This window comes from Narcine bancroftii, chromosome 6 (assembly GCF_036971445.1).
Source record: "Narcine bancroftii isolate sNarBan1 chromosome 6, sNarBan1.hap1, whole genome shotgun sequence".
Taxonomy (NCBI): Eukaryota; Metazoa; Chordata; class Chondrichthyes; order Torpediniformes; family Narcinidae; genus Narcine; species Narcine bancroftii.
In genome coordinates this window covers 233229393-233252655 of record NC_091474.1, presented here as the reverse complement: position 1 = coordinate 233252655, position 23263 = coordinate 233229393, and the positions used below count along the sequence as shown (strand labels likewise).

Below are 23263 nucleotides of genomic sequence, written 5' to 3'. Positions count from 1 at the left end.
AAAATAAAAGGGGGAACAAAAATAAAAGGGGGAACTAAAATAAAAGGGGGAACTAAAATAAAAAGGGGAACAAAATAAAAGGGGGAACTAAAATAAAAGGGGGAATTAAAATAAAAGGGGGAACAAAAATAAAAGGGGGAACAAATATAAAAGGGGGAACTAAAATAAAAGGGGGAACAAAATAAAAGGGGGAACTAAAATAAAAGGGGGAACAAAATAAAAGGGGGAACTAAAATAAAAGGGGGAACTAAAATAAAAGGGGGAACTAAAATAAAAGGGGGAACAAAAATAAAAGGGGGAACTAAAATAAAAGGGGGAACAAAATAAAAGGGGGAACTAAAATAAAAGGGGGAACTAAAATAAAAGGGGGAACTAAAATAAAATGGGGAACAAAAATAAAAGGGGCAACTAAAATAAAAGGGGGAACAAAATAAAAGGGGGAACTAAAATCAAAGGGGGAACTAAAATAAAAGGGGGAACTATAATAAAAGGGGGAACAAATATAAAAGGGGGAACTAAAATAAAAGGGGGAACTAAATAAAAGGGGGAACTAAAATAAAAGGGGGAACAAAAATAAAAGGGGGAACTAAAATAAAAGGGGGAACTAAAATAAAAGGGGGAACAAAATAAAAGGTGGAACTAAAATAAAAGGGGGAACAAATATAAAAGGGGGAACTAAAATAAAAGGGGGAACTAAATAAAAGGGGGAACTAAAATAAAAGGGGGAACTAAAATAAAAGGGGGAACAAAATAAAAGGGGGAACTAAAATAAAAGGGGGAACAAATATAAAAGGGGGAACTAAAATAAAATGGGGAACAAAAATAAAAGGGGGAACTAAAATAAAAGGGGGAACAAAATAAAAGGGGGAACTATAATAAAAGGGGGAACAAATATAAAAGGGGGAACTAAAATAAAAGGGGGAACTAAATAAAAGGGGGAACTAAAATAAAAGGGGGAACAAAAATAAAAGGGGGAACTAAAATAAAAGGGGGAACTAAAATAAAAGGGGGAACAAAATAAAAGGGGGAACTAAAATAAAAGGGGGAACTAAATAAAAGGGGGAACTAAAATAAAAGGGGGAACAAAATAAAAGGGGGAACTATAATAAAAGGGGGAACAAATATAAAAGGGGGAACTAAAATAAAAGGGGGAACTAAATAAAAGGGGGAACTAAAATAAAAGGGGGAACAAAAATAAAAGGGGGAACTAAAATAAAAGGGGGAACTAAAATAAAAGGGGGAACAAAATAAAAGGGGGAACTAAAATAAAAGGGGGAACTAAATAAAAGGGGGAACTAAAATAAAAGGGGGAACAAAATAAAAGGGGGAACTAAAATAAAAGGGGGAACTAAAATAAAAGGGGGAACTAAAATAAAAGGGGGAACAAAAATAAAAAGGGGAACTCCCCCTCCTCCCCTCCCCCCACCCCAATGCTCTTTGTAGAATCCATTGTAAAGACAGCAGAATAGGGGGGGGGGGGTGAGCTTTTCCAGCCAGCGAGTGCCGTGCCATGCGCCGGCGCACTGGCTCGACGGCCGGCGGCCGCGCTAGTGCGCACGCGCGCTCGCCCGCGGCTGCGCGGAGGGTCTTTCTTCGATGGCGGCCGCGGGCATCGAAGCGCTGCTCTTCGACCTGGACAACACGCTGGTCGACACGGCCCGGGCCAGCCGGCAAGGAGAGCGGCAGGTCGGATCCCGGTGCAGGTTTTCAGGGGCCTTCGCCGCCGGGGCGGGGGGGGGGGGGATGTCAGGCCAGTGAGGAGGTGGCGAAAGAGGGAAGGGCCGCAGAAACTCAGCAGGTCGGGCAGCGTCCGTGGGGGGGAGTGAAGGGGGAATCACCCGCTTCCTGGCCATTCTGGGGTGCACTTCAGAGACTTTGGGCCACTGGTCACGAAAATCACCTTAAACTCTTCCTGTCCCGGTTTTGGTTTAAAGATACAACCCCTTTTGGTGATTTCCTCTCCTATTTGAGGTCTAAAAGCAGGAAGTGCAACTTGGCCATTGAAAGTGCTTCCTTCTGCATTCGCCCTTGGACTCCTTCCCTGCTGCTCTTGGCCTGGGAATCTCGGTCCAGCAAAGGCAAGGAGACCTCACCGACTTTTCCGGGGTTGAGCCCTTCCATCTCGGCGGGCGCCCCCGAACAAAATAGAAGGAGGGGAGGAGCGCTCTCCAACCAGACCGCGTCGACGTTGGTGTTTTGGTTTTTTTATTAAACAAAAAGAAAAGACGGACTCTGCGGGATTGTGCCGTGAGGAAGAGCGTCCCGGCGGTGGTCGTCCCCACGGGAACGAGCCCCACAGCAAGCCCTAGTTGCTGTCCACGGGTTTCGATGGCGTTACCGGCAGTGGGTCACCACTACTTTGTATTAGCCCCCCCCCCCTGGTCACGGAACGCCTGCAGTTCAGTTTAGACTGCAGCCGTTCTGGGGAAAATGACTAGGGGTCTGGGAGGTAACATGTCAGAACTGGACATGTCACCCTCATTACCGTGCTTTTTACACAGCATATGTTCCGGGAAAATGGGAATCATTTCCTGGAATGCAGCAGCTGGGTTAAAAAAAAACAATCGACTTCTCCAGTTACTGTTAGGTTCCTCTCTCTCCCTATCCATCCGCATCCTTTCCTCCGGCTTCCCAACCCCTTCCCTTCCCTCTTCTATTAGAGAGCTACCCTCTCCCCCATCACTTCTCAGCATTTCTTCTCATCTGGCCTCCCACTTGTATCCACCTGTGACCTCCACACCTTAAGAAAGGATTCTGGCCCAAAACATTGGTTACACTGGACAACAAATTTTTTCAGAGTTTGCTACATTGGGGATTATGATAGACAACTTCACACTGAACGCAAAGATAATTTCATATTTGCTCTATTACGTAAGAAGTTGGGGAAGCATTAAATTAACTTTTATTGAATTTAGCATGTTTAATGGCATAATGATGCTGATGCAGTTCGTTATTTCAACTGGCCTACTCAGCATCTGATGCCTCTCGTGTCAATGACCAACAATAGTCGGCCAGCCTCGATGGATTCCAGATCCTTGATATCACTTTTCCCTGGTCACAATGTCCTGGTGAAACCCTTCACCATGTTCATCACTGATTGCACTAAGATCAGCAGGTACGAAGTCCAAGTGTGAATGCAGTAAATGAATTTTCAATGACATTTTACACTTTATGGTTTTAGAAGCTTGGTCGACTTAAAATATGACAGGAAATCACAAAAATAGGTAAAACACAAAAGTCTGCAGACAACCGGATGGCATTAATAACAACTTCTCTGGTTTCTACCGCTATTCTCCATTCTCCCTCCCTTCCCTTTCCCACCAACTCCCACAATTACCTCGACTACACTTCCTCACACCCAGTCCCCTGCAAGGATTCTATTCCCTTCTCATAATTTCTCCATCTCCGCCACTTCTGTTCCCAAGATGAGGTCTGAAATGTCTACCCCTCCACCGCCATTAACTCAGTCTTCACCCGCATCGCCTCCATTTCCTGCTCATCGGCCCTGGCCCCCTTTTCCCACAGATGTAACAAACATAGGGTTCCCCTTCTCTTTACCTACCATGCCACCAGCCTCTGCATCCAACACATTATCCTCCATAATTTCCACCACTTACAACATGAACCCATTGGCAGGCATGTCAGTGTGGGAGAAGGGTGCAGAATTGAAAAGGTTGGCCACTGTAAGATCTGTCACTGATGTGAACAGAGCAAAGGTGCTCAGCAAAGCGATCTACATCCGGTGCTTCCATTGTGGCCATCTCTACATCGGAGAGACTGGACGTAGATTGGCTTCACTGAGCACCTTCGCTTTGTCTGCATCAGTGACAGGAACCTCCCAGTGGCCAACCACTTCAATTCCATGTCCCACTCCCATGCTCATATGTCTGCCTCTGGCCTCGTACTATCCCACCAAGACCACCCGTAAATTGGGGAAACAACACTAACATCTGGGCACTCTCCAACTGGATGGCATTAACATTAACTTCTCGAGTCGTTCTCCCTCCCTTTTTCCCTTGCCTCCATCTCTCCACCCTAACCGTCCCCATTCACAGAGCCATCCCTCCTCCCCCTGCTTGCTGCCGCGCACTCTCTCCCTTATCTACTGATTACCCCCTATCTTTGGGACCGTGCTCCTCCCTCCCCCCCCTCCCAACCCCTGCCATTTCATTTGGACAACTGCCTACATTTTTTCATACCTTGATGAAGGGCTCGAGCCCAAAATATTGGTTATATATCTTTATCTTTGCTACATAAAGTAGGCCTGATTGACGAGATGAGTTTGTCCAACATTGTGTTTTTAGTTTTACAAACTTGTTAATCTGCCTTCTTTGGCAACTTCATCATCTTACATTTAAGGGGTCCAAAACAGCACAGTACTCTGAGTTAGCTGCACCAAGCCCCTGAGTAATTTCTGTAAGATTTCTTTCTTAACTGCTTGCTGCACCCACATGTTTGCTTTCTGTGACTGGTGTACAGTAATGCACAGGTTCTTGTCAACATTTAGATGGCAAGGCATGAGAACTTAGTCATAAATAAAACGTAGGCATATGCACGGTTTAGGAAACTACAATCAGACAGTGACCTCAAGGAATATAAAGATTGCAGGAAAGAGTTCAGACAGGCCAAATGCAGGCCACAAAATGGCCTTGATGAGCAGGATTTTTTTTAAATTTTTTAATTTTTCACACTATGAACCATACTGACCAAAATACACATAAACATTTCCCTCTTGAATATACACAGTCATTTTCTCCCCTTTTCCCTCTTCCCTTCCCTCCCTCCTTCATCCCCCCTCCCCACCCACACAACGTTCAACATATATGATACATTAAACCCATTAAACAATGTCATCACACAATGAAAATAAACAAGAAAATTGTGTCATCTACTTTTACACACTGGGTCAGTTCATTTCGTCGTCTTCTCCTTCGGTGGAGGTCCGCGGTAGGCCCTCTCTGTTATGTTCTATGTATGGTTCCCAAATTTGTTCGAATACTGTGATGTTATTTCTTAAATTATATGTTATTTTTTCCAATGGAATACATTTATTCATTTCCATGTACCATTGCTGTACTCTCAGGCTCTCTTCTGATTTCCAGGTTGACATTATACATTTTTTTGCTACAGCTAAGGCTATCATAATAAATCTTTTTTGTGCTTCATCCAAATTGACTCCAAGTTCTTTACTTAGAAAAAATATCTCTGGATTTTTTAGTATGTTGCTTTTTGTGATTTTATTTAATACCTGATTTAGATCTTCCCAAAACTTTTCCACTTTCTCACATGCCCAAATTGCATGTACTGTTGTTCCCGTTTCCTTCTTACAGTGAAAACATCTGTCTGATACTGTTGGGTCCCATTTATTTAACTTTTGGGGCGTGGTGTATAGCCTGTGTAACCAGTTATATTGTATCATGCGTAACCTCGTGTTTATTGTATTTCTCATAGTTCCGGCGCATAGCTTCTCCCATGTTTCATTCTTTATCTTTATGTTTAGATCTTGTTCCCACTTTCGTTTGGGTTGGTGAGCAGGATTAAAGAGAATCACAAGGCATTTAAGAAAAGAGCCAATGACGAGGGAGAGGATGGGACCACTCAAAAGTCAAAGGAGGGAATTTATGCTTGGAGTCAGAGGTTGACACCAAGCATGGTCAACCTTTACCTTGACCAGAGGTTGTCCAGTAAAGGAAAAGGCAGGGCCTTGACAACGTTCTCACTAGCAAGAAGGTGAGCTCCCAGAGGACAGGAAAATAGCTGATCTACTTTTGTTCAAGACTGAGAAATAAGGATAATCCAGGAAATAATGGAATGGTAAGTCTTACATAAGTAGTAAGGAAACTAAGGATACTTACATTTGGAAACTTGTGATCAAATTATGGTCAACCAGAATGGCTTTCTGAGAGGAAAGTTATATTTCGAGTTTTTTGAGGTGGTGCAAAGGTGGTTGATGAGGGTGGATCAGTGGAGGTTGTCCACATGGATTTTAGCAAGGGATTTAACAACTTCCTTCATGGTAGGCTGATCCAGAAAGTAGAGTTGTATGCGGTGCACTGTGAATGGATCATTTGGATACTGAATTGGCTGGCTGGTTGAAGACATGGGTTTTTCCGGCTGGTAGAAGACATGGGTTTTTCTGGCTGGAAGCCTGTGACAAATTGTCTTCTGCAAAGATTAGTGCTGGTGCCCTTGTTGCTTGTGAGAAATATATTTGGTTGAAAAAGTATGTGGGGGAATCAGTAACTTTGTAGATGATACATAAATTGCTGGAGTTGTGGACAGTTAGAGGGTTATCGAAGAATACAACAGGAACAGTTATAGATCTGGGCAGAGAAATGGCAGATAGCGTTTAATCAGGACAAATGTGAGGTGTCGCACTTTAGGAGGTCGAATGGAAGGGGAAACATATACAATTAATGGCAGGACTGTGTAGAGGATTCTGTGGGTCCAGGTCCATAAGTCCTTGAAAGTGGCTACATATGTAGTAAAGAAGATGGGTGGTATGCCTCACTTCATTGGGCAGGACATTGTTTTTACACACAAATTATGATGGGTGCTGGGAACTGACTATCAGGGGTAGTAGTGGAAGCAGATATCATAGAGCCGTTTAAGATGCTTCCAGATTGTACTTTGTACAGTGTATATGACAATAAACTGGTTATTGTTAAATATTTCTGATTTATCGTCGGAGGACATACCTGACATCACATACAACCCTGAGATTCTTTTCTCTGCAGGTGAGGCAGAATCACCACTTTATGGTAGTGCAATAAAAAACTAGACATCGTATACAAGTAAATAGATAACAAATGTAAACAAACTGCAATACTGAGAGAATTTAAAACATCAGTAAGGTGCACAGGTAAGAGTCCTTAAATGAGTCCCTGGTTGAGTTTGTTGTTGAGGAGTCTGAATCTGATGGTGGAGAGGTAGCGCTGTCCGTGAACCTGGTGGTGTGAGTCTTGTGACGCATACACCTCTTTCCTGAAGTGACAACAGAACGTGTGCTGGGTGGTGAGGGTCTTTGATGATTGCTGCAGCTCTCCGACGGCAGTATTCCCTGTAGATCTACTTAATAGTGGGGAGGGTTTTGCTTGTGTGTTCACTACCTCGGGGGGTATTGGTGTCCCCATACCAGACAGACCGTGATGCAGCCGGTCAGCACACTTGCCATCACACCTGCCATCACACCTCTAGAAATTTGCCAGGGTTTCCAATGTCATACCAAACCTCCGCAAACTGAGGAAGTAGAGGCGCTGACGTGCTTTCTTCACGATGCCATTATTGTTTTGGGTCCAGGAACGATCCTCTGAGATAGTGACTCCCAAGAACTTTTATTTGCTCACCCTCTCCACCTCTGATCCCCCAATGATCACTGGTTCTCCCATTCTGAAGTCAACAATCGACTCTTTAGTTTTGGTGACATTGAGTGCAAGGTTGTTGTTGGCCCACCATTCAGCCAAATTTTCAATCTCCCTCCTATATGCTGACTCGTCGTCTTTCTTTATGCAACCCACTACCGTGGCATCGTCAGCAAATTTGTAGATGGTGTTACTTTACTGAGCCATACAGTCGTGGGTGTAAAGTGAGTAGAGCAGGGGGCTAAGGGTCCAGCCCTTTGGTGCTCCAGTACTGATGAAGATTGTGGAGGGGATGTTCTTAACAATCCTCACTGATCGTGGTCTGGAGGGGAGGAAATTAAGGATCCAATTACACAGTGGGGTGTTGAGTCCCAGGTCTTGGAGTTTGCTGATCAGTTTTGAGGGGATGATGGTGTTAAATGCCGAAGGCTTGTGCAGAGCCACTGAAATGATATCCACTGTAGATCTGTTGCAACAATAGGCGAATCAGAATGTATTCATGTCGCTGCTCAGATAAGAGCTGATATGCTTCAACACCAGCCTTTCAAAACACTTCATTACTGTTGATGTACCTATAGAGGAATAGGTGTGCCACAGAATTCACACCACCAAGTTCAAGAACAGCTGCTACCCCATCCACCATCAGACTCCTCAATGACAAACTCAATCATAGAGGACTCTTGTGCACTTTATTGATTTTTTTGTTCTCTCTGTTTGTTATATGTTTACACTTCTTTGTTTACACAGTGTACATTTTATTTTTGACATTACCAATTAGTGGCAATTCTGCTGCACCCGTAGGGAAAAGGAATCTCAAGATTGTATGCGATGTCATGTATGTATGTTCTGTGACAATAAATCTGAAATCTGTAAGTGCTACTGGTCGATAGTCACTTAGATATGATTGACACCTGTTTGAAAAAGTTGGGTACCACACCTTGCTGGAGAAAGATGTTGAAGTTATCTATGAATACATTGGTAATTCGGTGAGCACAGATTTTTAATGTTCGGCCAGCTACACCATCCGGGCTGGATGCTTTTGTTCAATGCAAAGGGGATGGAAGGATATCTATTGAGTGCAGACAGCAGAGTTTTCATTTGATTTTTGCACAAATACATGGGCTGAAGGGCCTGTTCTTGCGCTGTAGTGTTCTATGTTCTATTTCCCATTCTATCACTATTTAAATAATTGCCTTTCTCTCTTGCCAAAGCCTGTAATTTCACATTTACCGAGCAATCTATCTCCACTCACTTAATTTAACCAAATTGACTTGTTCTTTCCACAGTTAGACCACAAGACCATACAATATAGGAGTAGAATTGGGCCATTCAGCTCATAGAGTTTGCTCTGCCAATCAAATCATGGTTGAAATATTTTTCCTCTCAAACCCATCTTTCTGGCTTCTCCCCTTAACTCGAGAACCTATCAACGCCTGCTTTTAATATACCCAATGACTTGACCTCCACAGCTTTTTGCGGCAACAAATTCCACAGAATCACCACCCTCTGGCTGAAGAAACTCCTCATCTTTGTTCTAAAGGGAGATCTTTTTATCCTGGTCCTGGACTCTCCCGCTACTCAAAACAGCTTCTCTACGTCCGCTTTATCCAGCCCTTTCAATATATGAGATCTCTCCCTCATCCTTCTAAACTCAAATGAGAACAGACCCAAACCCATGAAATGTTTCTCATATTTTAATCTTCTCATCCTCTGGATCATTCTTCTAAACCTCCTGTGGACCAGTCCAACACCAGTATATCTTTTCTCGAGATATGGGGCCCATGGTTAGTGTAGCAATTAGCGCAATGTTTTTACAGCGTCTGAAAATGAGGTTCAAATCCCGAGCTGTCTGTATGTTCTCCCCGGGTCTGCATGGGTTTTCCCCGAGGGAATTTGGTTTCCTCCCACCCAATGTACCGGGGGTTGTAACTGGGCATCACGGGCTGAAATGGCCTGTTACTGTGCTGCATGTCTAAATTTAAAAAATTTTAAAAGCTGCACAATACTCCAAATGTGGTGTCACTACCACCTTAAAAAGTCTCAGCATTATATATTTGCCTTTATATTCTAGTCCTCTCAAAATGAATGCTAATATTGCATTTACCTTCCTTACTACTGATAAATCTGCAAGTTAACCTTTAGGAAATCCTGCACTAGGACTCCCAAGACCATTTGGACATCCACTTTCTGGCCTATAATTTTCTGTCTTTTGCCTCTCTCCCTTTTTTTAATTTTTCACACTGTGAACCATATTGACCAAAATACACATAAACATTTCCTTCTTGAATATACACAATGTCATTTTCTCCCCTTTTTCTTCCCTCCCTCTTTCCCACCCCCCTTCCCACCTCTCTCCCTTCTTAAACAATGGTGTATCTGCAATTTTACAGTCCTCTGGAACCATTTCTGACTCCGATGATTCTTGAAAAAGCACTACTAATGCCTCAACAATCTCTTCAGCTACCTCTTTCATAGATAGATCATTGCACAAGCACAGTGAAATTGACGGTGCATGCATCCATCAAACAATAAAATATAAAAACAATATAAAACACTACACTATTCAATGTTCGGCAGTATTCAGTTCAGGTATAGCTCTGGGGTAAAAACTGTTTTTAAGTCTGTCTGGAGTTTAATGGACCTAAAATCAGAGGATAGCAGTTCAAACAGATGATGACCAGGTTGATAAGGGTCCTTCAGGATTTTGGCTGCTCTACCGAGGCAGCAAGAGCTGGAAAATTCTCCAAAGAGGGCAGTGCACGGCCGATAATCTAGGCCGTACTGATGACCCTCTGAAGGTCTCTCTGGTCTGTTGCCAACCAGCAGACAAACCACATCGTAGTGCACTAGGCCAGCACACTGGAGCAGTGATAAAAGGACACCAGCAGTTTCTCCTGCAGTTTGACCTTCTTAAGAATCCTCAGGGCACGGAGTCACTGCTGTGCCTTTTTAACCACTGGGGTGGTATTGGTAGTCCAAATGAGGTCTTCAGCAAGGTGTGTAACCAGAAACCCGAAAGCAGTGACCCTTTCCACACGGTCCCGGTTGATGTATAATGGGTTTGGAACTGTACTGTTCCTCCTGAAGCCTATTACAAGTTATTTTGTTTTTTGAGGAGTTCACGGAGAGATTGTTCTCTGAACACCACTCGGTCAGTCTTTGTACTTCATCCCCGTAGGCTGTCTCATCTCTGCTTGAAACAAGTCCAACCACAGTTACGTTATCCACAAACTTGATGATAGTGTTGGTAGAACCCTAGGGCAGCCATTCACATCAGGGGCCACAGCGTATTTAAGTAAAATCACCTCATTTGTGTTTAAATGTAGTCAGTAGGAGAGAAGCACAGAAGAACCCAAAACTTCACTGCTTCACAAGGAAGGGGACCCATAAACTTTGAGCAGAGTCCTAAGGAGGACATAGCCCACAAAAGGTTGTGAATGGCTGCTGCGGGATGTACTCTGTCCAGTCCCGGTGACCTGCCCACCTTCAGACAGCTTCCCAAGCACCTTCTCCTTAGTAGTAGCGACTACTCTCCCCTTTGACCCCTGACTTTCCTGAATTTCTGGCATGCCAAGGGTCTCTTCCACAGTGAAGACTGATGTAAAATAGCTATTTAGTTCACCCATCACTTCTTTGTTCCCAATTAACATTTCTCCAGCATAATTTTCCAGTGGTCCAATGTCCCCTCTTGGCTCTCTTTAACCCTTTATATTCCTGAAAGAACTATTTGGTATCCTCTTTTATAATATATGACCACATCCAATTTCATGTCCCTCAACCAAATCATTGCTATGCATTGTGAATAGCCAAGACGTTCACTGATCCCCACAGTAACCCACATCACTGGGACCTCAAGACACTTGTTTGGTCCTACTCCTTTTTAACCAATTTGTGCCAGTATTGCCCATCCTACAGGCTTTAATTTGTATACTGTAGTAGTCTCTTCTGTGGGTCTTTGGAAAATTTGATTGCATCACATCCAAATCTTTATTCACTATGTCCTTTAAAAAAACTTGCCAACACAATTTCCCATTCATGAATGCATGTCAACTGCCTCATCTAATTGCTATTTTCTAAATGCTCTCCATCATCAACTCCGGCATTTTCTCTACTGCTGATATTAGCCTAACCAGTTTGTCGTCCCTCTTTAAATTAGTTACTTTTGATACCCTCTAAACCACACATGTCAAACTCTGGCCCGCGGGCCATATTTGGCCCGCAAGATCATTTCAAAGATGTATTAGAGGTGGCCCGCCCTGCAGCGAGAGCCGATGCTGTTTTTTGGTCATGTCACCCCCACCATCCTCCCCCTTCATTGCACATCCTTCCCCATTGTAACACGAGAAATTGTAACACGAGAAGTCTGTCGATGTCATCAGCCGGCAAGCCAGTTGGAAGGCTCCCCGCACAACCAGTCACTTCTCCCATCTGTCGAGCGGTGCGGCGGATGGGCGAGCGCCTGCGATTTCCTGTCGGCGCGACGGGCATGGCAGTTAGAGGGAGGGATGAGTAGAAGGAGGGGTGGATAGGGAAGAGGTAAAAGGGGAGGGGCAGGGCGAGTAGGGAAGGGGTGATTAGAGGGTGAGAGACGGGTAGAGGGAGGAACAGGTTGAGGGGAGAGGTAGTAGAGGGGCGTGTATAGGATGGGGTGGGTAGAGGCAGAGCGAGTGGAGTGAGGGGTGAGTAGAGGTTGGGTAAAGGACTGGTCAGGTGGGTCGAGGGTGAATAGAGACCTAGAGCCTGAGGAGTGAGCAGGAAATGCTGAGTCCTGATGCAGGCCAAAATGGACACAGCCTGTGAATGCTGACTACATCTCCACAGGGACCAAATAGGTTTCCCTCAGGTCAAGCAAAGGGTGAACTTGAGCTACCTACTCCTGACCTGTAACATTATCCTCCTAAAGTTATATCCTAAAGTTTAACATTACATATGTTGAAAGAAGAGAAAACATGCAGATGTTGTTGAAAATTTTCAATAAATATTTAGTTCGGCCCTCCAAGTTTTTAATTTTGGCCCTCCATGAATTTGAGTTTGACACCCCTGCTCTAAACCATTTCATATTGTATAGAATTTTGGTTGATGATAAACCCAAATTTTGAGGCTAATCAAGAGAGACTCCAGATGCTGAAACACTGGAGTAACACACAAAATGCTGGAGGAACTGAGCAGGTAAGGTAACTTCCAAGGATTGTGTCGTGTTGAAGACTATCTGTTGCCTTCCATGGATGCTGCCTAACCCAATGAGTTCATCCAACATTTCCATAATTACCTCTTGTATCACTCTCGACTGCAGATCACTAGACCTGAGAACACTGGACAATGAAGATTTTTCTTCCTGAACACTTTTAGGTGCATTTTATGGATTTTGGGCTGCAGATCACAAAAGGCACGTTAAAATTTTCCTATCACGTACTATTTTTATAGATACAACCTATTTTTGTGATTTCCGGTCATATTTTAAGTCAACTAGTATATTGCCCGCAAAGTATGCCGTTTTGGTCAGTCCAACTATCCCTGGGCTTGCACACAGTGTAGGTGCTATGCATATATTCTTAGGCCTCAGCATGCATAGTCAGAATAGATGCAGACTGATTATAAAAGCAGCTCACAATATACAGATGCTGTGCATTACATTGATTAGAGAGTGAACGCACGGTGATGCACATGTTCTTCTGGCAATAACAGAGGGAGTGGACTTAACAAAAGCATTTATTGTTTTCAGGAAGATGTTTTGTCAATGTTGCAAAAGCTGTGATTCATTCTGTTACATGTGTGGCGAATATAGGTATAAGGCTCAAAGATGCAGCATGACTACACTTGTTAAGAAAGCCTATGCGCTCTACTTCAGTTGTAAAACATTTTCTGAATATTTTATTTAATTTTTAAGAAAATATAGAACTCAATTAATATAACTAATACAGTGAACATAAAATCAGATAAAACTATTCAGAAGGACCCAAAAAAAATAAAAAGGGTCCCTCCTATCCCAATGCCCCCTCCCCAGATTCAAGAAAAGGGACAGACAGTAGGAAATAGAGGGAGATAAAATGAAAGAAAATAGAAAAGAAAAAGCAACAGGAGCAAGATTCGACATCTCAGAGTCTCATCATTTTTAAAGTATTAAATTTCTAATAAAGAGTATACTAATTAACAAATATCAAAATAAATTATACAATCTATACATTTAAGTAATCTAAATAAGGTTGCCAAATTTTGACGATCATACTATATCTATTCCTAAGTCATTTTCTCAAGGGCAATACAGCTTTGCACTTCCATGTTCCAACGATCAGTGTGAAGTCGGGAATCGGATTTCCATGTTACCGTTATACAGTTCCTGGCTATTTTAATAAATTTAGATTTACTTCTGGAGAAATTAACTTTTATAACTGCCAAATTCTCCAGAAGAAACTTCGGTTCTAATATTGGTGACCAAGACAAACTCTGGGCTCCTCACTTTCATGTGCAGTCAACCTGAGAGCTTGGCTCAGAGATACTTGGAAGTCAATGCCATTTGCAGTCCTAATATGGTGAGAACATAAGGATCACGTGACAGATTGTTACTTCTGTCTGACCAATGTATTTGGCTTCTCTGCTAAAAATAAGAAATCAATTGAATACCCCAACCTGCCTTCAGCCATGAAACCAGTGCCAGTGGTCAAGTTTGCCAGTTCCAAAGCCAGCAGAGAAGATGATGGATTTTGCTATTTGAGACAAATATTTACAAGAACTGATGTCACAATTAAGGGAGGCATCTTTTTTGGTCCACAAATCAGACACTTAATCAGTGACAGGCAGTTCAAAGATCTGCTAGTGGGGCTGGAGGAAATAGCACGGAAGGCACTTAAAGATGTTGTTGAGAATTTTCTTGGAAACTACATCCAGCTGATTGGCAACGTGCTTCAAACATACAAAACCATAAAGTGCAACGTGTCATTGAAAATTCATTTTCTGCATTTGCACTTGGACTTCTTCCCTGCTAATCTTGGTGACAAACAGAGAACCAGGACATTGTGACCATGCAAAAGCGGTATCAAGGCAACTGGAATGCTGGCTGACTATTGTTGGACACTGACACGAGAGGCATCAGATGCTGAGTACAAACGAAAATCAGCGGCAAAACATTATTAGGTCCATTGAACTAATTCAATGTATCAGCATCATTACATGTGAAATTCGATAAAAGTTAATGTTTCTCCAACTTACTACATGATACAGCAAATCTGAAATTATCTTTGTGTTCATCTTGATGTTGTCTCTCATAACCCCCAATTTCTTTTAGGAAGCAAACCTTTTGGAAAAAAATTGTCGTTCAGTTAAATTTATCATCCTTTAATTCCTCTTTCATGGTTCCCAAGAACTTCTGGAAAATAGGGAAGGTGCAGGTATGGGCTCAGGAGGGTGGGATTTGGGGTGGTGTTACGCTGGAACTGATATGCTTACATTATGGTGAGAGATTCAGAATTGGGCTTTGTGGTTAATTTTTTTTTAAGGTTTAGGGATGATTTGCTTAAGTCAAAGATAGTTGAACTGTCCGGTTCATTTCAAAGTCGTTTGGACAGGGGTGGTTTTAAAGGGATATGGCCTAAGCAGGACTAGCTCAGGTACATATAAAAATCTGAATATTTTAAATAGAACAAATCTGTGATTTTAGTGCAATACACAGAAGTGCTGGAGAAACTCAGCATTCATAGGGAGTAAAGTACGAAGGGGTCGGGCCAAAACTTTGGCTGCCTTTTACTTCCTATTTGTGCATGACATGCCAAGTTTCTCCTGCACAATTTTGCTATTGCGCTAGACTCCACCACCTGCAGATTTTCTCGTTTAAGTGTGATTTTAATGATTGTGATTAATGGAAGTATTTTCTAATCTTGCATTGTAATCCTCATAAATTAAGACTGTAAATTTGTCAATGAAAAAAATTAAACTCTTCTTTTTCTGTTAAAAGGTCAAAGATTTATTAAAATCACAATATGGCTATGAAGAATCTGCTGCAAACCGAGTACTTGAGAAGTTCAATACCCAGTTGCAGAAGAACAATGATTTGGCTATGGGAGTAAATGTTGATGAGGAACGGATATCACTCTTTGAAATGGCTCTGCAAGAAACAGACGGTCTTGACCCAGATCGTGGTTTGGCTACTGAATGTTACTTTCTGTGGAAAACAACAAGACTCCAACATATCCACATCCCAGAGGAAGTGAAGGCTATGCTAAAGAGCCTGTGTCAGTCCTACAAACTGCTTTTATTAACCAACGGGAACTCCGTGGTCCAAAGGGAGAAGATTAATGTTTGCCAATGCCAGCGGTACTTTGACACGATAGTCGTAGGTGGCGAACACCCGGAGCAGAAACCAGCTCCCTCTATATTCCAGAAATGCTTACAGCTGCTGGGAGTGAAACCAGAGGCCTGTATGATGATTGGCGACAATCTGGAGACAGACATTAAAGGTGGTCTGAATGCTGGTCTTGGTGCAACTGTCTGGGTAAACAACAACAATTTAAAATGTCAAGAGGCTGCCATGCCTGACTTCACTGTGAAATCTGTTCTGGAGGTGATGGATATTTTGGGGAGAAAATAGGTTTGAAGTTGAATTGAAAATTATCTATCGTTTGGTGTTTACTTATTGGAGAAAAGATTTTGGAGGTAAAAGTTCCATATTAGGGTGGGGAAATTTCTAATTTTTTTTTAATAATTTTTTCGTAAGGGAGGGGAAAAAATGACTGCATTGCCAGAACGGTTGAAACGGCAGTGCAGCCACTGGTGCAGACCTAGAGAGAGTGGGGAGCCCACCCCAGGGTTCTGCTGCTCAGTCCTACTGCCGATGCTTCCGTGCAGGCTTCAAGATGGCCAGTTAAAGGAGCCAACAGCTCCTTTTATTTTAAAATCCTGTGAACCTGTGGTGTGGTCCCAAGAAAATCAGCAAGATGGCAGTGCCTGGGTTGGCAGTAGCCTCAGGGGGTTGCAGACTCTAGAGAACTGGCACTAGAAAACAGGGAGAACATTTCCCCCCTCCCCCCCCCCACTTTGAGAAGGAGAAGCAGAGAAGTTGACTTTACAGGACGGAGACCAGTCATGGGCTCTACGGCTGAAGAACACAGGCTGTTGGCAACTCGTAGCGAGGATCACGTGCAGGCTGAGGGCGACTTGAGGTCAAAGGACTTGCACCAGATTGCAAACTGCTGAAGACTGGCGGAAGGGATACTAGGTATCGGAACTGGAATGCGCAAGAGTGCCGAAGGTGGGAAGGGCTCCTGAGGGGCCTTCAGTGCTGAAGGCTTCCTGATTATGTGATAGCTTTGGATCTGGAGCTTGCATTGCTGATGGTTTGGATTGAAGTCTGAGCACTGGAGGGACACTACCAGGCCCTTTCAAATGGGGTTAATTTTGGCAAATTACTGAGCCAGGTACCGGGCTATTTGAAAGGACTGAACTGGACAAACCCGGTCAAATTCCAGTCGGGTCCCAAGACCTACCTTGGAGGTGGTCCGGAATCCCAGTAAAACTTACCGGGGCGCCATTTGAAAGGGGAAATGGCTTACCTGGTTATTCTGATGAAGTCAGCGCTTGCGTGCGTGCATCCCAGCAATCCCTGACTGACTCGATGCAAGATCAATGGCTATCTTCCTTATCCATCAACCCCTCCGGCACTGGAGCTGCTCTGGCGCTGGCAGAGTGATTCCAGACATGTGGGATATTATGGGTAACAAAAATGGCCATTGCTTCTACATTCAACCGTCGCCACGAACCGGAGCAGCACATCGCGGCAGAACCGCCCCACCCGATCGCGCTGCAGCGCATCATGGCAGTGCACCCCCATCCAATTGTGGCAGCAGCACTCCTCCACCTGATTGCAGAAGGACACCCCCTACCCCACCAATCGTGGCAGTGCCCCACGTTATTTTTGGGGTGGTTTTCATGCCTGATTGGGGTTTTAATTTGGGCATCATACTGCAATCCTGCTGCTGAGTCAAGAGTTAGTTGGGGGGGGGTGCAACTGACAGCCAGAGGCATGGTGGTGGGGGCGGGGGGAGCATTTAGGAGACCTTTAAACAGAAAGAACGCAGGGAACATGGGGCTGCCTGTGACTGTGTGACATGTCACTCAGCACATCATCGCAGGGGCTGGAACCCCCTTGAATCACCAGGTTGTCGATTATGCAGGTATGTTAGGTTGCTGTTTGAAATCATCTCACCCGGGTGCTACAATTTGAAAAGGCCCAGTGACTCTGAAAGGACTCTTTGCTTCTGCTCTAACTGTAAGGAACGCCGGGCAATTTCTGCCAATGGAGAATCTTTGTCTGCTTATGGTAATGAAGTTTAATATTACATCTATTTTATTTCATGAAAATTTCCTATATGATATGCAAGGATCTGAGATTGAAGGTAGGTGTGGAAAATTTACAAATATTAAATGGGACAATTTTGTTGAACCTTTTTTTATATGAAAATTTAATGGAAAAGTGAGTGTAGTAAAAAAGGCTACATTTTAGCTCTCGTGTTTTTTTAATGCATGACATTAAATGGGGAAAATGTTAAATCAAAAGTTTAATTTTGTCTGGAATCACTTATTTTGAGCCATTTAGTGATATATATATTGTGTCTCAATCTACAGAACACAAAATGTCTCATTTCACAGAACAAGTGGAACATCGCAGACTTGTTGACAGTGAGATACATACTGTAAACTGAGTTGTAAATTGCTAGACTCTAGCAGCTAGAGTGAGGGAGCTGATACCTCAATATATTTTAATGTGCTCCTTTTGTACTGTTGCTTTCCTTGTAAACAGCAAATGTCTAATTGTGATGCATGTTAAAATAGTCATGAGATGCATACAAATAATGTGCCTGAAACATTGTTTTTTTATAATTTTTAATCACCAAAATAAAATTAAATTGAATTAAAATAATTCAACAACTTTCACCCCAATGGTTGCTGTGTTCAGGCCTTCAGATCAGAAATAATCTCAAACCTTTCTGCAGATATCACTTTATGACTGTTACCACCTCTTTTGCTTGAAGATTTGACCTAATATTCTGTGAAGCTTATTAATTTATGAAGGAGCTAATGTGGGAAACATAAAGTTGCAGAAATAACATTTCATTAAAGTCCCAAAGTACCACATTTATCAGGGGTGGCCATTTTTTTTTAAAATTTAGACATCCAGCACAGTAACAGACCGTTTCAGCCCACGAGTACGTACTGGGGTTGTAGGTTAATTGGACAGCATGGACTCGTGGGTCAAAATGGCTTGTTACCTTGCCATTAAAAAGAGGTTGGTCACCCGTGGTATATCCTGTCATACAGAACGATCCGAAACAAAAATTTCACCTTCGCCCTAAAATTTCTGTTGACAGCGAAGTCTCGACATTGCTGCCATTTTACAGCTGGCTCCAATGCAATCTTGCCCTGTAGTTATTTACGAAGACTCTGCTCCACCATGGGGTCCATCCACCTCGTGCCATTGGTTCTTTCCAGTTTTTAAACGGCCAGTTATAGAGGTGAACAGTGGTTTATTTTAAAACATCCAAATAAAATTTAAAACTTTACATGGTAAGTTGTTATTAAAATATTATGATTTGCTTTTAACAGCATTCACTGGTCAGTGGTAAGTGCCAGATTTTTGGGGGCGTGGGAGGGGGGGTCATCTTATACAAAGGGTATTGCTCAAAGCCAACATTTTAGGTGGACATTCTGGGGTCGTCTTTCACGACAGCAAATGGTACTTTTGAAGATCCTTCCACTGATGCTGAATCATTAAAATAAAAATGGGAATTAGAACAAAAAATGTGAGACCGAAGGTTGCATGGAAGGAGAGAGAGGGGAGCACAGAAGGAAAGGGTTACCTCAAATTAGAAAATTCAACATTCACCCCACTGGGTTGTAAATTATCCAGGCAGAATATGGGGCATCTTTAATCACATCTGTAAGATTGAAACAGTTAATGTTCTCAGGCCAAAGTCCTTTTAATCTGAAAACCAGATGATCCTTTTTTAGTTTGTTAAAACTATAAAATCCATTCATTTGGATTTCATCCTGGTTGTACTTGTGATAAGCTTTCGGCCTATTGATCAACAGTGATAGGACAAGTTAACACTGGTTTACCAAGAATAAGCATTATTTTACCAGGAAGCACAGCACTTCTCAATTTTATCTGGAGTTTGTCATTTATTGGAAAAAGTGTTGTACAATCTCTACAAAACATGGCAACATTGTTTTTAATACTGTATATATAAAAATTAGCCTCAAACGGAATTACTCAAGACATTCTTCTTCCACCAAAAAATTCTTCATAAAATTTAGTAATGTTTAAATGCTTAGTCTCTTCTAAAAATGTATTATTTTGTATCTTTGTTATGGCATGGTGCCAAGATAACAACCTCCCTCTCAACGTCAATAAGATGAAGGAGACGATAGCCCCTTTCACACTTGCATGTGGTCCTAGGAATTAACGGCCAATCGGCTGAAAAAGGGTCAAGTGTGAAATAAACGCCTGCATGAAATTACATCATCTTATGCCGGGGATTTACTGCCTCGACCCCCTACTGTAATCCCAGACTCCGGGGTTGCAGACAGCCAAGTGTGAAACTATGAATTACATTCGGACGCTTCCGATTGAAGGTAGAACAGTCCTATCCTTGGGGATCGCTCCTTGCAAGTGTGAAAGCGTGCAGTTTCCTGGTTAAGAGTGGCCAAGTGTGAACAGCAAAAGCATCATTCTTAATCGGGACCTGAACGGCCGTCTTTCTGGGATGCAAGTGTAAAGAGCTAATGACTCAGGAGAGGGGGCAGAGTCCACACACCATCCACATTAATAGCGCTGAAGTCGGAAGAGTAGATCACTTCAAGTTCTTAGTAATAACTATTTCCAGTGACCTGACCTGGGGCAAGTACATCAGCCTGTATCTATAAAGAGCACCACAACACCGTATAAGACTAAGGAAGTTTGGCACATCCCCTGTCCCTCTTCAGGTGCACCATCAAAAGACATTTTTTCCCTGCAGCCATCAAGCTCCAGAATGACCCCATAATGATGCTGACATGCTACCCTTTCTTGGTGCTAATTGACCTTCCTTCTCACTGCAATCCCATACTCCTTAAATTGTGTTCTATACATAGTCATGTTGGAGATAAGCTGCTGGAACTCTTCTCACCACACCAGGTATTTTGTGACAAATAAGCTTAAACAAAACAGCACGGGTTGACTGAAAGTTCAAGAATGTACCTAGGCACAGAAGTGCACGTAGTTGTCGAAGTCAAAGCACGCAATAAGATTAAAACAAAGATAAATTACTGGCATAAAACTTTTGGTCAGAGCATAGTTTTTAAATGTGATGCATGGGAACTGGAAGGCACCATAAATAAACTGATTAAAATCAGATACTGCACAATTTCTGGCATATGTCATGGTTAGTGATGCACAGTGAAGTGTGCACGTACGACACCGGTATATAATGTAAAGTACTCAAAAGGCAGCTGACATGCTGCCCAGTGCCTAAAACACCATCCTAAAAATCAATCACAGGCAAAATTCAACCTATTTGAATATCTGTTCAATGAAAAGTAAGCTAAAAGTGCTATCCTAGTGCCAATGTCCGGGGTTCGAATCCGGCACTGTCTGTAAGGAGTTTGTATGCTCTCCCTGTGCCTGCGTGGGTTTCCCCCAGATGCTCCAGTTTCCTCCCACCCTTCAAAACGTGTGGTATTTGGGTGGCACAGGCTCGTGGGCCAGAAGGTCCAGTTACCCTACTATAGGTGATTTGTGCCAGATAATTCATCAAGGAAATCTTGCAGAACTGACCTTCCTTGTAGAATTAAATAATTTATCAATTCCAAGCTTTTGCTGAATGGATTTTGTTCCCCACCTTGATCATTAACAGTGTAAATAAAAATATAGCTTACATTAAATAACTATTTCAAAACTACATTCCTTTGTACTGCAGGAACATTTATTATGTTTGCAATGTGAAAACTTAATTTTAAAAATCACAAAAATTGTCAGATTCCGAAAGTTCTGAGGTTCACTGATAGACTTGAGAAAAAAAAATGCTCCCCTTGACCTGATCCAGCCAGCAAAACACTCCAATCTCATACCAAAATGGTTAACCCAAGCTGTTGTAACATGGCGAGCCTGTTAAATCATCACAGGGTATGTCAACAGTAGCCCAAGGGACCTTCACTAGATTACAGCTGCTCAACATGAAATCACATCACACCTTCTCAAGACAAATTAGGCTGGGCTACAAATTGCTGCCTCGCTAGTGACGCCCACTTCCTAAGAAGTTCAGAAACACTCCGCATTAAAAATAATAGGACAAGTCATCACGTCTGCTCTTCCTTTGAAGTAATGACTGAACACTCAGCTCCGTTTTCCCATTTCTACGTGATCTTTGACACTCTTACTAATGAACCTATCTCTCCCTTGATAATTTGGCATCCACAGACAGTTGTGGCAGTGAACTTCATAGATTCACCACCCTCTGGTCAAAGAAATGCCCTTTTATTTTGAGGCTGTGGCTCTGGTCCACGACTCCCACTACTGCCTTTCAATATTTCTTAGGTTTCAATTAAGATCTCCCTTATCTTCCTAAACTCCAGTTGAGTGCAGGCCCAGTGCCATCAAGCACTTCACATACTTTGATCCCAGGATTATTACTGTAAAGCTCCTCTGGACCCACTCCAACGCAGCACATCCTTAGACATCCAGCCCAAAACTGCTCACAATACCCTATGCCTGATAAACTCCGCACGGCTCTAGCTTTAAATTTGATATCTCTCGAAATGAATGCTGACATTGCATTCTCCTCACGACCAACTCAATCTACGTTAACCTTGAGGGAATCCTGCGCTCGGACACCAAGTCCTGTTGGACATCGGATTTCTGAATTCTCTTCCCATTTGGAAAATAGTCTGCTTCTTTCCTTCTGCCAGAATTCGTGACCATACACTTCCCCTATGCTGTATTCCATCTGCCTCTTCTTTGCCCAACCAGTTCAGGTTCCTCTGCAGACGCCATGTTTCCTCAACAGAACCTGCCCTCCACCTATCCTCATAACTTGGCCACAAAGTCATCCAAACCGTTAGCATGAAAACCAGCAAACCCAACACCAAAGTCCTGCAGAATACCACCAGTCATCAGCAGGCAGCCAGCAAAGCCCCCCTTTACTCCCGCTGTTTCCCTTCTGCCAGTCAGTTTCATTTCTGGTCACCGCACTATAGGAAGGATGGAGAGGGTGTATATTAATTATACCGAGAGGTTGGACAAACTTGGATCATCCATTTTCACCAGAGGGTGGGAGGTAGAAGGGGAAACCTGATAGTATATAGGCATGGATAGGATAGATAGTTCGAACCCTTTTTCTATATTCTCAAACTATGTTTAATTATCGGATTATTAGTTATCTTATAGAAAGAGGATAAACAGGAACCTAAAATTGCCAACAAAGCAGTATTCTTTGTGAAACTCCATTCCATTTCTATCCACGAAGGGCGGACAACCAAATTATCAAAATCTAACAAAAGAATTAACTTGCGTCTGGTGACTGCCCAATAACATTATCTAAAATTGGGAAGTGCCAGTCCACCATTCCTCTTAGTTCTTCGAAGATGAGCTTTATTTAAGCCCTTGCCGTATGTAAAAAAAGATGTAAGCGAATTACGCGAGTCAAAAAAAGATTTAGGAATAAAAATTGGTTATGGATTGGAAAAGGGACAAAAATTTAGGCAAGATGTTCATTTTAATAGAAGTACTCGAGATGGCAGAGGCCGACAGCATCGAATCCACGCTGCTGAAGATCCAACTGCGCTGGGTAGGTCACGTCTCCAGAATGGAGGACCATCGCCTTCCCAAGATCGTGTTATATGGCGAGCTCTCCACTGGCCACCGAGACAGAGGTACACCA

At 42.8% G+C, this 23263-nt stretch overlaps 1 protein-coding gene across 1 annotated transcript; it reads left to right on the top strand.

Moving 5' to 3' along the window:
- The first annotated feature begins 1571 nt into the window (after positions 1–1571).
- nanp (N-acetylneuraminic acid phosphatase) lies at positions 1572–18270 on the top strand. Its single transcript, XM_069887703.1, has 2 exons — positions 1572–1686; positions 15310–18270. The coding sequence occupies exons 1-2, from the start codon at positions 1597–1599 to the stop codon at positions 15940–15942; spliced, it is 723 nt and encodes a 240-aa protein (XP_069743804.1). The 5' UTR covers positions 1572–1596; the 3' UTR covers positions 15943–18270.
- Positions 18271–23263: the final 4993 nt, after the last annotated feature.